Source organism: Artemia franciscana, chromosome 1, assembly GCF_032884065.1.
Source record: "Artemia franciscana chromosome 1, ASM3288406v1, whole genome shotgun sequence".
Taxonomy (NCBI): domain Eukaryota; kingdom Metazoa; phylum Arthropoda; class Branchiopoda; order Anostraca; family Artemiidae; genus Artemia; species Artemia franciscana.
In genome coordinates, this window is record NC_088863.1 from 3,732,817 (window position 1) to 3,749,976 (window position 17,160).

The window sequence follows — 17,160 nt, forward strand, 5'->3', positions numbered from 1 at the left end:
ACGGTACGTGATTATTCTTAGAACTGAAAGTTGTGGTCATTAACCAATTGTATAATCGGATATTATATAAAGTATCCTGTATTTTGAATATGTTTGAGTTACTGACGCTCTGGTACATACACAGCAACCTATTTTAGTTGTGAAGAAGGATGGTTGGCGTACAACTCCGAAACACTGGAATCATATAGAAACTGAATAAAATACAGGATTAATGTAAAAATTTGGGTTGTTTTTGTCAGGAAGGACAAGGGCTAAAAGGTCTATTATGCAGCTTTCACGCAGTAGGTTTCGACGAGCAATCTTAAAGTTGAGCGTGAAGTATCTCAAACCTTACCACTCTTACAAAGTGTAGTGATAGAGTCAATCCTTCCGGTAAAGTTCTTACTGGACAGGTCGAACAAGTGCATATTGAATATGCTACTATGTTACAGAGTGCAACCCCCTTTTTCTATTACCCAGCAACCTGTTGAAAATGCTTCTCTTTTATTACCAGTTGAAAACTTATATTAATACTTTCAAATTAACGTCCAAAATAATTGTTTGTTGACCATTGGTCAACAGTTTTCAAAAGGAAAACAAATCGTTAATGCATTAAACAAGCCAGGTGCTTAAGCAGGAGGCTAGGGTTGGGGTCTGGGCTCATTTTAAAATCTCTGGACTTCCAAGGTTATTCCTATAACCTTCATCGCTTTTAACAAAGATATGCGCTGTTTTGTGCTTTCACGAATCTCCAAACCTCTCCCTTCCTGTGTACTACCCTTGAAAATATCACCAGGAAAATTACAATAGTTTTGATGCACAATTTTTTCTTTATAACTTTATTTATAACTTCTTTATAACAAAGTTTCTTTATAACTTTCTTCTGAAAAGGAATTAAGGTTCCTTACTGAAAAATATTATCGGGGTATGCTTTGGTGTTTAGACTCTGAATCCAATTGGAAGATCCTTTTTATCCTATTTTTTCACCAACAATCCTTTGTAGTATATCACTAATTTTATCTATCTTATAATAATGAGCAAGATAAAAATTTCAATTATTAACTATTAACTTAATCAATTTGGTTAATTATTAATTACATGATTATATCTATCTCTTGCTTTAATTAATTAATAATTAACAAAAGTTAAAATCAATTTCATCGCCACTTTGTATTTCATGTTGTAAGACTTGACGCGTTTCTTTCATACACTCTGTCAGTGTAAATTGATAAACAGATAAGACAGCTTCTATGTCTTATGTATCGCTACCAGAGGATTCAATTGGTATTTTTCATACAAGATTTTTCCCTGCATCTCCCCTTAGACTTAAAAAAATTCGTGGTATTATCTTTGAAAAAGGGCTGCTTTTTCGTTTTTTGATTGTCTCTGAATGTCTGCTGTTAAAGTTTACTGCTTTTTTTGTTTTTGTGTTAAAGAAATTATAAAGACGACGATTTTCCCCTCTCTGGATTGTCTCTGAATGTCTCTGAATGTCTTCTGTTATTGCTACCATCGCTTGAGACGTTTCTTTCATACACTCTGTCTGTGTAAAGTGACAACAGATAAGACAGCTTCTATGTCTACTGTATTGCTACCAGAGTATTCAATTGGGTGTTTTTCATACAAGATTTTTTCCCTGCATTCCCCCTTAGACTTAAAAAAATCCGTTGTATTATCTTTGGAAAAGGGCTGCTTTTCTCATTTTTGTGTTAAAGAAATTTTAAAGACCCCTCCCTGGATTGTCTCTGAATGTCTGCTGTTAAGGTTTCTGCTGGTAGTTATGGTGGATTCACTTGTATTGGGATAACCCTAGATCGCTGTACTTAGATATTCTGTAGGGTTTACTTTATCAGCTCTTAACATCTGCCGGGTTTTATTCCACGAACGACTCACCAAGTTTTAATGTTTCAGCATCTTTTTTGAATTTCAACATGATTCACAACTGCATGTTATCTTATGCATCAATGGTCTAAAATCGATGGAACCGCTTCATCAATCCACTTGAACGCTTTACCAGCAATTGAAGGATAGTTTAGGGCAAAGCTGTATCCAGTGGTGGGGGTTATCGGATTTGAAACTCCTTCCCCCGACAATTTTTTCGACTCGTAAAAAAGTAATAAAGATGCATATAAGCAAATTTTGATGTGTTTTGTATAAGTTTTTGTAACGAAAAATCTTGGATACGCCCTTGGTTAAGGGATCACTAAATTGGGAATCCCACCGATCCCGCTTGGGGGAGTGATTTTTCAGTAAAAACCCTTCTTGGGGTAAATTTGGGTAAACAGCTCCTGCGTAAAAAATGAATGTAACAACTCGTTAGGCACACTGTGAACTAAAATAAATGTCAGCTATAATTGTTTTTATATTCCGATTGCAATTTTAAGCTTTGTATAGTTGATTGAGGCTCTTTGGTTTTATATTATCTTAATTGGTCTAAAAAGCTGTTATCATTTTTTAATGTTCTGTAGAAAAAAAATAACTTGATTTACAAGTATATTTTAACCAGTTTTGCCACCCGTTACAGAAACTGGATACCTATTATCCAGTTACGAAATGTGATCAAGACAGGTATGAGCTTGAATTCACGGAACATAGATAGTGTGTAATAAATCGAAATGACCTTGGGGTCATGCTGAAACCATGTCACGTGTCGAAATGATATTCAAAGGGTCTGGGTAACTTATACAAGAGTGGGAACTGGCACTAACGTTCAAAAGAAAATTGCCAACACTTTCTAGAATTTGGTATTTCTTGACGTTTTTTAGTATAATAAAGAGGCAAAATTAGTCTAATCGGGAAAATTGCTATAGCAATAAGTGTTTGATACCAGTTTCTGAGGAAAAAACTATTATGAAGCTTGAAAAATTGCCAAGAAACGGCGAAGATTAGATGGCGTTGGTGAATTTTTGTTTACGCTATGGCTAGCTTCCACTGTACTTATTTATTAGCCAGTACACACTCGAAAATTTTGATCTAAGCGTACGGGGTTGAAACAACTGAGACGCTTAGGAGATAGTAAGGATATATATAATTTGGGCTGTGTATGTAACCTAACCTAACCAACTGCATGCAAAATGTAACCTAACCCAACCAAAATACCAACTGAATATTAATTAAAATATAGCTACATTGTAGTTTTCCACTGAGCCTAAGTTAATTCTCTCCGTATACAAACAGCAATAAACCGATTATTGTCTGATTTTAAATATCAATATTCCCGGCTAACAAGTAAGTACCTCTTCCACTTTTGTAAGTTACCCATACTCTGGGACCCTAATGCACATTTCAGTTGTTAAATTAAAAGTGTTAAAATTGTTAAATTACATTTTGTACGAAACATCAGAGCACGAAATATGAAACTAATTAAAACAAGGTTTATTTAAATTTTTTCTTGGTATCAGTTTATCAATAGCTGCATGTAGCATTAATATCTCATATAGTAATCCATTTATTCCTTATTTTTCGTTCTATTACTCTACTAGCTTCTTCGAAACATTTAATATTTCTGGCTTGCGTCAAGCGTGCAAGTAAATGCTTGTAGTTGAACACTGCTGGAAAAGTAGATTGTAAATTTTGTCTCTCCAACATCTCTACTCCCCAAGTCTAGAGTTTAGGTTAATATCTCAAAGTCTAATAAATTTCGATTTATTCAATCTTTTCGCTATTTTTCGTTCTCTTACTCTATCAGCTGTGCCAAAATATTTAATACTTAATCGCGTAAACGGTGCAAATAAATGGCTGCAGTTGATTAGGAGTAAAAAATAGATGGTAAATTTCGCCTCTATCAGTGAGTGGAAATATTTTGTGCCTCTGACTTGCATAAATTGTACAGATAAATGATCGCTGCAGAGCGTTTTGGAAATTGGAGAGTAGATGCTAAATTCCGCCTTTGAAATACCTCTACTCTCTAAGTCTCGATTAATGTCTCAAAGCCTCATAAATCTTGTTCTATTCCATTTATTTCTTAGATTCGTCTCAGCTCCAAAGTTGGATGATGAACATTTATCTGCTTGGTCTAGATAATTCTTTGATAATCATTGCGTTAAACTTCACTATTCTTTATCATCGTCATCACCATTTTATTTATAGTTAGTCACAAAAATAAATTGGGCAAGGCCCAGAAAAGACAGAGTAAAAACCAAGAAAATTTAACAAACAACAGAAAGAAAAAACATACTTCGACAACTACAAACACGGGACAATTAGAAATGAACAGAGATGGGAAGACTTCTGGCATTCAGTAGAAACAATCACGAATATGATTCTCAATAACTCCATCTGGGTTTACGAGTCGACACTTTCTCTGCAGAAAAGAGTTACCGGTCCATATTAGCAGTTCCACCAAATGCATTGCGAATTTAGAATAAAGGCAGTTAACTTGCTTTCTCTTACCACGTTAAAAAAACAACAAAACAAACATTAGCAAGAGCAACTAAGCGAGGAACTGTTTGGCTATTATCAAACAGTTCGTGGTAACGAACTGTAGTAAGGAGCGACCCGGCTCAATAGTAACCAAAACTCTAAAAAATTGAATTTTGATATAAATAGCTACATCAAAAGAATCGCATTTTAATGCTGATTTTAAATATATAAGTTTCATCAAGTTTAGTCTTACCCATCAAAAGTTACGAGCCTGAGAAAATTTGCCCTATTTAGGAAAATAGGGGGAAACACCCCCTAAAAGTCGGAGGATCTTAGCGAAAATGACACCATCAGATTCAGCGTATCAGAGAACCCTACTGTAGAAGTTTCAAGCTCCTATCTACAAAAATGTGGAATTTTGTATTTTTTGCCAGAAGACAAATCACGGGTGCGTGTTTATTTGTTTGTTTGTTTTTTTTTTTTTTTTTTTTTTTTTCTTTTCCCCAGGGGTCATCGTATCGACCAAGTGGTCCTAGAATGTCGCAAGAGGGCTCATTCTAACGGAAATGAAAAGTTCTAGTGCCCTTTTTAAGTGACCAAAAAAATTGGAGGGCATCTAGGCCCCCTCCCACACTCATTTTTTTCCCAAAGTCAACGGATCAAAATTTTGAGATAGCCATTTTGTTCAGCATGGTTGAAAACCATAATAACTATGTCTTTGGGGATGACTTACTCCCCAACAATCCCTGGGGGAGGGGCTGCAAGTTACAAACTTTGACCAGTGTTTACATATAGTAATGGTTATTGGGAAGTGTACAGACGTTTTCAGGGGTATTTTATTTTGTTTGGGGGTGGGGCTGAGGAGAGGGGGCTATGTTGGAGGATCTTTTTTTGGAGGAATCTGTCATGGGGGAAGAAAAATTCAATGAAAAGGGCGCAGGATTCTCTAGCATTACTATAAGAAAACAATGAAAAATAAACATGAAAACGTTTTTTCAAATGAAAGGAAGAAGCAGCATTGAAACTTAAAACGAACAGAGATTATTACGCATATGAGGGGTTCTAAAAATACTTTAGCATAAAGAGCGAGGTATTTAGGAGGAGATAAATACCTCGCTCTTTATGCTAAAGTATTTTTAGTAATTTCAACTATTTATTCTACGGCCTTTCTGATTCAGGGGTCATTCTTAAAGAATTGGGACAAAACTTACGATTTAGTTTAAAGAACGAGGTATTAACGAGGGTACAAACCCCCTCATATACATAATAATAATTAAAGAATATAAAAGTTTGTTACGTAAGTTAATTCTAAAGTTACGTATATTTTTTGCTAATAAAAAAATTCGTTAAAATTAAAATTAATAGTTGCCTTTTTATGTAACGGAAAAATTGCATGGCAACTAGGCCTCCTTCCCCATCCCATATTTCTCAAAATCGTATGATCAAAACTAAGAGAAAGCCATTTAGCCAAAAAAGGAATTAATATGCAAATTTCATTTGAATAGTTTACGTGTGGAGAGTCAAAATCAAACATGCATTAATTCAAAAACGTTCAGAAATTACATAAAAAAAACTAGTTTTTTTAACTGAAAGTAAGGAGCGACATTAAAACTTAAAACGAACAGAAATTACTCCGTATATGAAATAGATTGTTCCCTCCGCAATCCCTCGCTCTTTACGCTAAAGTTTGACTCTTTGCCACAATTCTGCTTTTTAAAACAATTAAAAGCTTTAGCGTAAAGAAAGAGGGATTGCGGAGGGAACAATCTATTTCATATACGGAGTAATTTCTGTTCGTTTTAAGTTTTAATGTCGCTCCTTACTTTCAGTTAAAAAAACTAGTTTTTTTTTATGTAATATAACTAAGAACGATAAACTCTACTTAGATACGAAACGTTTGAAGCCAGGGATGCATACGCAGCCCGAATCTTACTGGCATAATTTTTCAGGGCCAGGTTGCAGTTTCTTTCAGATTTGCCTCAATTAATTAGGCACATCCAGGAAAGTAAGGCTGCTAGCAAAAGGACTTCAGAGCCAGATAGACTATTGATCTTCTATTTGTTTTATAGTTAAATGACAGAATTTTTATCGCTGTTAAAACTAACTAAGGTGCTCATAATTTTCTTGGAGAAAATCCAAAGTCGACCAGCATCCTTGGAAAGGGCAGGGAAGACCTGCACTTTCAGGTTATCAGCTTTTAGAAATAAATGTTATTCTTCTTTGTTATTCACTTTGACCTTGCCATGAACAAACTAAGTGGGATAACCTCTTGTCTCCAGTGAAATAAAAGTGATACATTCGGGACCTGTAGGTGATGCATTACGGAATGCAAGATCAAGAAGTCACCTCGGTCTTAAATACCTTTAAGCACATTTACAAGTTGAAAGAGAGTGCTGCCAAAAAAAGCCTCGCTGGTACCCGAACTGGTGAGGAGGGGCGATTTTTTTTTCTTTTATGTCTCTTATCGTAAGTAATTTGAAGAGCTTTCCTCTCCTTGGAGTTTTCCTCGGCATTTTAGATAAGAAAACAACAATCGTGCAATTGTTGTATCAATGATACGCCCCATTGATCAGAAATTAAAAATAAACCATTGTTTTTGTTTGGGGGAGGGGGGGCTATAACCAGTTTCTTTTTCAGACAACGTAGATGGATAACTTTACCACCCTCAAGTGCGAAAACTGAAGAGCTGTTAAAATTTTGATTTCCAAGGCCCTAATTTCCAAATTATTCGCAAGGAAAAATATAAGGGCAATGGGAACATCTTAGTTGACTTTGTGAAATTTTTTGTCGGGCCCGATATTTCTGCTAATTGGTTTATCTAGTTTCGGAACTTTTTATAGTCCCTTTGAAGCAATAGGTAGAATATTTTAATGCACCCCTCTCCATATGCAAGGTATTCCATATGGGAAAAGGTTCAGACAAAGCTATTGCATAAATCAACCACAGAAAACACATTTACATCAAGGGCCACATTAGTTGTATCAAATCCAACTGTGGGCCATACTGCAGGAAATGGCAGGTGAATAGTTCATAAGTACTCGCTGTTAACATGGACTTCGAAAGGTAGGAGGTTCACTGCCGATCGTACCCCCAATCAACAATGTTCAATTCAGGAAATTTTGTAATGCAGATTTCTGCTGACAAGTTTACGAAATGTCTATACTTAACGCAACAATAAACTTGATTGGTTTGAAATTAATTTAATTTGTTTAGCTGCGTGTATTTCTAATTACAATCCCCAGTAGCGTCAAATATCATATAACTAGTATGTTCACTAGTATTATCAGACTGCTAATGATTTTTAAATAAATAATTTATAAATATTATAAATAATTTAAATAATTTTTTTTAGATTTTTGAATATGTTTTCTATTTTCGTTATTCGCCGAATTAATATATTTAACGTCAGTAAAGTTTCTTCAAGTATCACCTATAGTTCCCCTCCTCATCTGCAGTTCCTTCGTGAGAAAACCAATATAAACATTTCTTATTTTTCTCTGTTGTTAAAAAAGAAACTCTATGGTAAGAAAAAACACAAATCTTATAAATTATTATTTCCCTTAAAAAACTCATCAATTTCCTATAATTTGTTAAACACTAAGTAAAAATTACGAATAATTTTGGTGAAAATGAATGCAAATGTGCTAATTTGGATATTTTAGAGTTGATATTCAAAATATTTTATGTTGACTCCTTTGGTAGTGTCTGTGCTGAGGGCTGTTCTACCATATGTTTTACTTCGGTTACATTGTATTTGTTTATTCTCAATCAACTTGTTGACTAAGTAACGGAACGCAGCACTGACATATACATAGACATAACATCCATAAAATAACACAGGCGTAGACATAACAAACAAACACATAATTTGTCTAATACCAACTGTTTTACTAGAGACAAAGAGTATAAAAGAGAAAAATTAAAAAGAAAATATATTACAAAAATACGAGCTTCATTGCGTGGTCATAATACTTTTAATGATGATGAGCGCCGTGATGTTTAGCATGAACGGGACATTGACATGGATTGCATTTGCAAGTAGGTCCACAAGTGCACGATCGATCTGCAAAGAAAAAAACAGGATTCTAAACTAGTTGTTAGAACCAGATCTTAAGTTAAACACCGTTTCCATTTGACCTTCTACCAACAAAATGTAATAGTTTTTTCATGGAAACATGGCTGCATTTAGAAGGGAATTATCCGACTTAACCCTACTCCTGAAATTTCCTGCCCAACTCATACAGAAGTAACAAAATACATCTGAACAAATTTTTGCATACAGAAACATTGATAATCACTTTTTTTAATTCCTTCTCCGATTTTTTTTCACCACCCCCCTAAAAAATTCCTGTATACGGTCTCGCAAGGAAAACTTTAGTTCTTTAGTTTTTATTTGCTTATTTGCTTTCGGTTTTGGCCGTAATTCACCAGATGAAAAGTGGACTTCAGAGATTGTTGGATCTGTCTATCCTTAAAGTTTATTTACAATATAGGTGCGTGTCAAGTGCGGTGTAGCTGTGCGATACACACGGTTTTCCGAGATGTACACCAGGTGACAAGAAATGAATAACCCTTTGTACGTGTCCAAGCCTTAGCAAAGGGTAACAGATTTGGCATAGAAATAGGGCATAGGGCCCTAATTTTTTATGTTTTCTCGGGGAGAAAAACTTCCTCATTCCAATACTTACGGGGATTGTGTCTCTTGTGTCAAGTCTATTCAAGGAAATACTTAAGTATCGAAGAAATCTTTCCTTCTCAATGGTCTTAGGCGTCTACCCACCCTCCTCTCTCGAGTGAAAAATAACCTCCGGGAAATACATCCTCATTGAAAGGAAATTATTCCCGAAAATCTACCCCCCCTCCGAAAATTCCTCCAGAAGAATCCCCCCTCGTGCACAAAACTCCCCCGCAAAAACTGTCTTCCGTATGTTTCCAAATAATAAATACTATCTGTGAGCAATGGACATATTACAAAACTTTAAAAGGCAATTAAACTTCTATAGTGGTTGTTTTGTAGTTGTTACTTTGTCTTCTGCTCTGATTGTTTTGTAGTTTGGGAGGGAAGGAGATACGTCAAAGGGTTCATTTTAATGCCAAAACATCCCAGCTCTCATTGGGCCATCAGATAAATTCTGATGGCCCAATCCAGTATTAGTTCTAAAGTATTAGGACCAAAATCCAGCATTAGTTCTAAGGGAGATACGATGGGAGGTGGAGGTAGAAATTGATTTATGATTCTCCAGGGTGGTAACCAGAATTTTTGTTGGGGAGGGAGGGGGGTTACAAATGAAACTTAAAAAACTCATCATAATGTAAAACTGATATCTTCTTCCTTATAGTTTCTGGAAATATTTCTTAAAATATTTAAATATTTAGTATAATTTATTCGGTACAGTAGGGGGCTGCTCCTTCCTCAGCCACACCACCTCCTCAAAGTCGTAGAAATTTCGGAGTGCTCATTAATTCAGAAATTGAGAGTCCAAGTCCTTTTTTTGTAAGTCGAAAGTGATTGGAGACCAACCGGCCGCGGGGGAGGGGGGAGCATATTCCAGGGATACATTTTCCAAGGGAGGATTTTTGTGGTTTGGTTTTTTCTGCGAGGGTTATTTTCCAGGGGGGGGGTTAAACGCCGGCCACCCTTCTCAACATGTGCAATTTGCCCAAGTTTAACTTTTAGTTTTGTTTTGCCAGTAGGAGAGGATTCTATTGCCAAAGGATAATTTTTTTAACTTGTGAGGGTGCAGGTTTAGAACGACGTCTTTCAAGAAGATAATTCACTCAACTTTTTATATGCCATTTCCTGGATCAACCAGGAAATGGCACTCGCCTTTATAGGGTGGGGGAGATAAAACACTAATTCCTAGGATCTTGGATGGTTACCTATTTTGGCGTCTCTAAGATGTTCCAAAGACTCGCTAGTGCTGGGGAAAAAAAGACACGTCTAGGTGTTAAGCACTTTTCGTAATTCCCAAGAATTTGTTTCGTGATAAACTTACTGTTGAAATGAATATAAATAGTATCTATTATTAGCGAATCTTTGCATTTCGATGAATACTTGCACTTCATGGTTTTTTTTCCAAACTTTTTTGTTTTGTTTTCCACTTGCAAGGGTGACTTAGAAGGGAGTATCCTAGAGGGTGATTTTAAACTTCAGTTAAAGTATTTTCGATCCTGGAGACTTCATCAGTAGACTCCTAATGGTTGGAAGGCTTTACAATCTAGAAATGACCCTATAACCGGATTTTGGTACCATAAGGCATTTTACGATGGTGTTGTCATGACAAAACTATAGAAAGCGTGTAAACGTAAATATTCGCTGTCAAACGACTTTAAATAGCTCCCTACGATGTTCAAGTGCCCTATTAGTACTGAGGAAATTAGAAAGTAAAAGGGAGACTTATCAGTGCTTCCAGCTCTTTTTAAAAATTCCCATAAGTTTGCTTCCGCAATAAACTTTTATTTACCATTAAGATGAATTTAAATAATACCTGTCATTACTGAATCAGCATTATGGCACGTTTTCCTTTAAACGAGGGTTCAGTTGCACGAAAGTTGAGTTGCATTAGGAACGTTTTGGCATTAAAATTCACGGTTTGAGGCACCTCCCTTCTTCTCTGCAAAATAATCAAGAGGATTCCATTGTGGAGGCTTATAGCCCTTATATGCAAATGTTTAAAATTGTAAAACAACAGGGAATTTACCTTAGATAGGGAGATTTGTTAAGACCTAGAAATATTTCAGCTAGTTAGGGAGGGAGAGAGATACCTCAAAGAGTGTATTTCAATGCTGAAACTTCCCAACTCTAATTGAGCCTTCAGATAAATACAGAATTAGTTATGAGGGAAAAGACCAGGGGAGGGTAGAGGTAGGTATTGATGTATAATCCCAAGGGCTGTATCCAAGAATTTTTCTTTTTTTTGGGGGGGAGGGTACAAAAAATTTAAAAGCGCATCAAAGTGCTAAATTTATATTTAATCCCTTTTAATTTCCGAAAATGTTTCTGGTCTACGCTGTTATTATGAAAGTAAAAAGTAACATTTAATTCCCAAGTAAGCAGAATTTGTTTCGTATAGGAGTCGAACTGCCCCCTCTTCATCCCCATCTCCGCCGCATGGTCGTAGAAACTGCGCAAGGTGCTCGTTCGATCAGGAATTGAGAGTTCTGGTCATTTTTTTTATTGGAGACCAAACAGCCACGGGGATGTTTTCCGGGGAGGGGGTAAACGCCTAGCCCTATTACACTTCTCGGGTAACCCATTGACATTTTCAACATGTGATTATGATTTTCGTCCTGTCTGCTGTTCATCTGCCTCTTCTTTGCAGACGAAATATTGTTAGCGGACCTTAGAGTAAAAAATGCTGTTTTAATTTGACTAATTCCCTGCCATCTCCCAAAAATGAATATCGCTGTTATCGTTTATGTTTCAGATTTACACGCTAAAAAACTGATTAGTAATCCTAATAAAATTAAATACCTTGTACACATGGACAGGCATCTGATCTCTGACCAAGCATCTGACCAACTCCATGTGTTTGCGGACAAACTTTACACTGTGGTCCGCAGCTGCAGTCTGGACCACAAGCACACACTGTTTCTGCAATAAAGAATTGAAATCGATTGAGGTTTATCGTTGAAGCTCCAAAATGTTGTAACTCATCCTCCCTTTATACAATTATGAAGTCAGTGTCATTATTGAAGGGGACAAAAGATATTATTTTTGAGAATATGAAATAATTGGAAACTGGAACAGTATTCTGACATACAAAAGAGGGCTCATTACCCTTATAGAAAAAATTCAATTATTCTCCTTCTTAATAAAATTAATCTTATGCCTTAATAGACAAATTAGAAAAAAATCAACATGAGTAGGGCTGACAATCCCCATGCCATCTCAAGACCAGAACATATTTTGCTCTTTTTCTGAAAACAGAATACATTCAAAATGATTTCACTTTTTTTTACTTTAAGAGTTAAAAAAATATTAAAATCTTAAGGAATCAATATCATAAAATGACAATCCACGGTCATTTATTTTGTTTTTTTTTCAGTAAAGTGCAAGTTGTGTTCTGGTCTTGAGAAGGCATGGGTTTTGTCAGCCCCACTCATATTATGTTTTGCTCGTTTTGAGTTTGACTGTTATTTATTGTAATTTCTGTTCGTTTTGAGTTTCATTTACTTCTCAATGGTGATTTTTGGTTGTTTTACACTTGGAATGTTATTTGACTTTATTTCTGCTCATATTTGGCTTAGTGGAGCTTTTACTTTTCATTGAAAAACTTGTAAATGGGTAACTTGTAACTTTTTTTGCGTAAAGTTTTTTAAATTAATCCCCCGTAGCCTAGTTCAACCCCAAAGGTGGATGTGCAATTCAGTGTTAATTTTGTATATTAACAATGATTGCGGATTTATATGTTAGACGATTTATCGCATAAGAACACACAGTACTTATGTGGTATATAACACACACTCGAGAAGAAGTTTGGTGAATGCTAATGAAATAAAACAAAATAGGATGAAAATACAATACCTTAGTAACAGAATTACGAAAAGCACAACAAAGAATTGTCTGGTATAAACACCGTGAAAACCGGGTATTGTCTCATGTTCGCGATACATAGTTCTCAAGAGTGTAGGTGAGTCAATAAACTAATAATTTAAAGTGTTTTATCTTAAATAATTTTAATAATAACATATTCATGCATTGCTTAGATTTTTAGCTATTCATTGATATACACAATTCTTCTCAATTCCCCTTTGGTAACAAGGTGTGAGGGTTTTAGTTTTGCATCATTTTGCTCAACTGGATGCTAGTTTTTTACCCTAGTGATGTAATTATTTATTACTCGTAATTGGAAGTAAAAGTGGGTTTCATGCGGGGTTACATATGTATATATATATATATATGCAAAACCGTAGCTCCAGCATTTTTATTAGGGGGAGGAGGGGTCTACATCCAGAGTCAAGGGGCACGGCTTATATATTTTTTTTCTCCAAATTGGGGGAGCAATTGCCCCCCACCCCCGAACTATGCTATCTAGGCCAAACTACACAAACTCTATGCTATCTTGTAATTTAGCTCCTGTTGAGGTCTTATTGGGAGTTTGAACAGTGGAATAAGGTAGTTAATAGGAGTTGATACTTTGGAGTGCTTGGGATTCGCAAATAGCCACACAACTCAATTTTCTTTTTTGGAATTACCCTGATTTGAAAATATATCTTTTTGTCTGTTCAAAGTAATTACTAGGCTGAATTTTAATTACGAGGATCGTAATTATTCCAAAGTGTACAGATTTTTATTATATACTTTTTATCAAAATAGCGCCAAACGGGTGAATAAACCAAAATTAATATATAATTCATAAGAAATAATAAAATCAAGAATTTGGGGGCGGGGACTCTTCTCAAACCCCTGCCTCCTTTCGTATGTGTCTATTTGACACATGTGCCAGCAAATGAAATTTTTGTTGTTTTCACCTTTCATTTTGGGCTTGGTCTAAAAATACATTCAGAATAAAATGTAGAACAATTGAAATATAACACGCTATATAAATTACTGAATTAAATTGAAATAAATTAATAAATATTGTCTGAAAAAGTGGCTTACCTGAGCAAGATTCCATTTTTCTTTGATTAACTTGAACTGGTTTGAACGACGACTGACTTTTAAAACCTGTTTCTGCCCGTTTACCTAGCAGCTATGTATAGTAGGGTGATGTTACAAAAACCCGATTAGTTGCATCATTTCCAAGAAATCACTAATTGCTACTTCAATACCCAGTAATTATACCGGATGCAGTTATCCAAAAGATGCTAACGAGATATTAATTTCACGCAACACGAAAGGCCTGTTTATTAGCCTAGCAAGTATGGAATAAGTGTTTTCTAGCATTTTGTTTCTAAAACTTATTGTTTTTTTATATGATTTGTCTATGGCTAGCATGGTAGTGTAAATTTGTTTTTAGATTTGCACCCTTGCGCAAAAAAAAAGAGATAGAAAAAAAAGAAATATGAGGTTTATTTCATAAAACTACTTTGCGCAGAGGCGTGTTCGGAGCAATATATCTGTTTGGGCTCAAACTGAAAAAGTCAAAATAGGTGAACTATACGGAAACCTGGGAGGAAATCGGGAGGAATAATCATATTAATGTCGGGATGTGAAGGAGAAACTTTTCCACAGTTCCTTAACATGTGCTTTACTACTACTACTACTACTAATAACTCACCGCAGCACTAAGCCGCCTGAGGCCAACACAGCTACGCAAGCGTCTCTCCAACCCAATCTATTCAAAACCTCCCTCTCTATATTCCCCCAGGAAGTTCCCATTTCCTTTAAATCTTTATTTATGACATCCTCCCACCCCAGACGAGGACGGCCTGCTTTCCGTCTAGCCCTAGACGGTTTGTCAAAAAGGACAATCTTCGGTGTTCTGTCATCCTTTATCCACAGAACATGGCCTAGCCATCGCAACCTTTCTTTCTTTATAGCCCTAGAAAGCGGACCACATTTTTCGTACAACCTACTGTTTGAAATACTTTCAATCAGCCGGGTACCCAGGACAATCCGTAGGCAATTTCTCTGGAAAACAGCGTGTAAATTTTCACCCGCTTTTCGGGCCGCCCATGCTTCAGAGCCATATTTGACCACTGTCATCACTTTAGCTTCCAATATTCTAATCTTGGTTTGCAGACTTATCTTCCTATTCTTCAAAACTTTTTTCAACTGTGAAAATTGAGCCTTGGCTATTCTACTTTTAACACCTTCACTGCTCCCACCGTCTTTACTAATAATACTACCAAGGTAAGTGAAGCTGCCCACATGATGAATCTTTTCGTTACCCAACGTCACCTTTCCATCTTCACTTATTTCTAGCCTTAGTGACTTAGTCTTCTTAACATTAAGTTTCAAACCTATTCTAGCACCCTGAACTCGCAAAACCTCTAAAATTCATTCATTTTGCTCACATTTTCATCTAACGAGTTTAAATCATCAGCAAAATCTAAGTCCAGAAGAGTTTTTCTTCCCTATTTGATTCCGTGGTCTCCAATTACCTCTCCTGTGCTCCTTAAGACAAAGTCCATCAAAAGGATCCATATAAAGGAGGATAGAACACAACCCTGTTTTAACTCCTGATTTATCACGAAACCAGCTGCTAACCTCATTTCCTACCTTAACCGCAGCAGTATTATTCCCTTACGTAGCACAAATCACCTTAATGTATTTATCTGGTATATTATATAAGGATAAGGCCTTTGCTAAAGCTCTTCTATCAACAGAATCAAACGCTTGGTCATAATCTATAAAACTGAGGACCAAAGGTGTTTGACAGCAAAGACATTTCTCAATGATTAACCTAAGAGTGAAAACTTGGTCGACACATCCTCTACCTTTTCTAAAATCGCACATATGCCTTTACCCGTTTGAAAACACCGCCGTCTTGTTGTCACAAAGTTGTTGTTTTGCCACTATGCCTCATATCTTTTTTTTCAGAGGTGGGAGAATACTAAGAGCTGTGCTTATAATAGGAATTAAGAGAGTTTTAGGCATTAAAGCCAATTTTGAAGGTTTTTAAATTTTTAATTTTCAACAAAAGTGGATTTTGCTATTCTTAAAAATGATCAGATATTGTTTTTTCAGTGACGCCAATTCACGAAACTTGGGGGGGGGGGCAAAGGCAGATAAAACTTCGAGCAGGGGAATATTTTGGACGAAATGTTGATTCATCCTGTTCTTGAATTTCCCTTGTGAAATGCTCTATTACCTCGAAGTATAGTTTACCAGAGACTGATTGAACTGACTAATATTGCGTTTACGGATTGTTGGGTTTAAAAGAAAGTCTTGAATGAACTGAAATGGCTCAACTTCTCTTGCTGGTTTTCGATTGTGGGAATTTTGATTCGTGTAAAGCAAAGAATTCATATACGTTTTTTATTGAAGTTGTTCCGTTCAATATTATCAAATCTGACATTCACCTTGGAAATAAAGCCGACTGTGTAAAACCAACGAGTCTGGACGGTCCTCTCAAACTCCAGTACTTTTTGTCCGCGAACTTCCAAGCTTTTATGCTTCAGGAGGGGGACCAAAAGGGCCGTTTTCAGTGCAATATAGCACTTATGGCTGGTAAAATTGATCATATAAAAAGTACGTTGATATGAGCAACAGCTCTCATATGGGCCATTAAATATCTCTCTAAGAAGTAACCCACTAGCCCCAGCTTTTCCACTTGAGACATGGCATCAAGTGTCATTTTTAGTGTCATTTGGCACATGTAGCTGGTGTAATCTATAGGAAGAACGTAAATATAAGCAATATCTTTTATGTGAGCTATAAATCTCTACCCCCCCAATTTCACTTCCTGGCTGAAGGGTCTTGAAACGGAGGTCAGCACTGCCGATTTAGACTATAAAGGCCTATTGCCGTATTCTTTACCTTACCGTTTTTTTTACCTTTATTAAATATCTGTCTACGATGTTTTGGTAACCCGTTAACTCCAGCCTTTGAGAAATGGTACAAAAAGTGCCATTTTAGTGTCATTAAGTATCACATAGATATGAGAAATTGCTATTAAATGAGTCGTATGCATATCTCTATGATATTCTGGTAACCCGCTGAAAAAAAAAACACAAACAAAACAAGAGCTAAGAGCTTATATGGCATTTATGACGAGGTCGTAAGAGCCAAGAGCTTATATGGTATGAGTTCTAGCAAAATTCTAGGAATCAATGGACTCCCAATTTGTATTTATATGCATTGGTCCTCTACCTTCATTCCAAACAAAAGAAAACCCTGTTTTGTCTAAAATGTCTTTTATTTTTAGTGAC

At 35.9% G+C, this 17,160-nt stretch overlaps 2 protein-coding genes across 2 annotated transcripts in view; one reads left to right on the forward strand and one right to left on the reverse strand.

Annotated features, from left to right (window-relative positions):
* Positions 1-17,160, forward strand: part of LOC136024637 (E3 ubiquitin-protein ligase Ubr3-like) — a 259,618-nt gene that overhangs the window by 101,136 nt on the left and 141,322 nt on the right. The gene's annotated exons all lie outside the window — the stretch shown is intronic.
* LOC136024608 (copper-specific metallothionein-2-like) lies at positions 8,206-14,150 on the reverse strand. Its single transcript, XM_065700044.1, has 3 exons — positions 13,946-14,150; positions 11,816-11,935; positions 8,206-8,404 (listed from the first exon to the last, which is right to left on the reverse strand). The coding sequence occupies exons 1-3, from the start codon at positions 13,959-13,961 to the stop codon at positions 8,316-8,318; spliced, it is 225 nt and encodes a 74-aa protein (XP_065556116.1). The 5' UTR covers positions 13,962-14,150; the 3' UTR covers positions 8,206-8,315.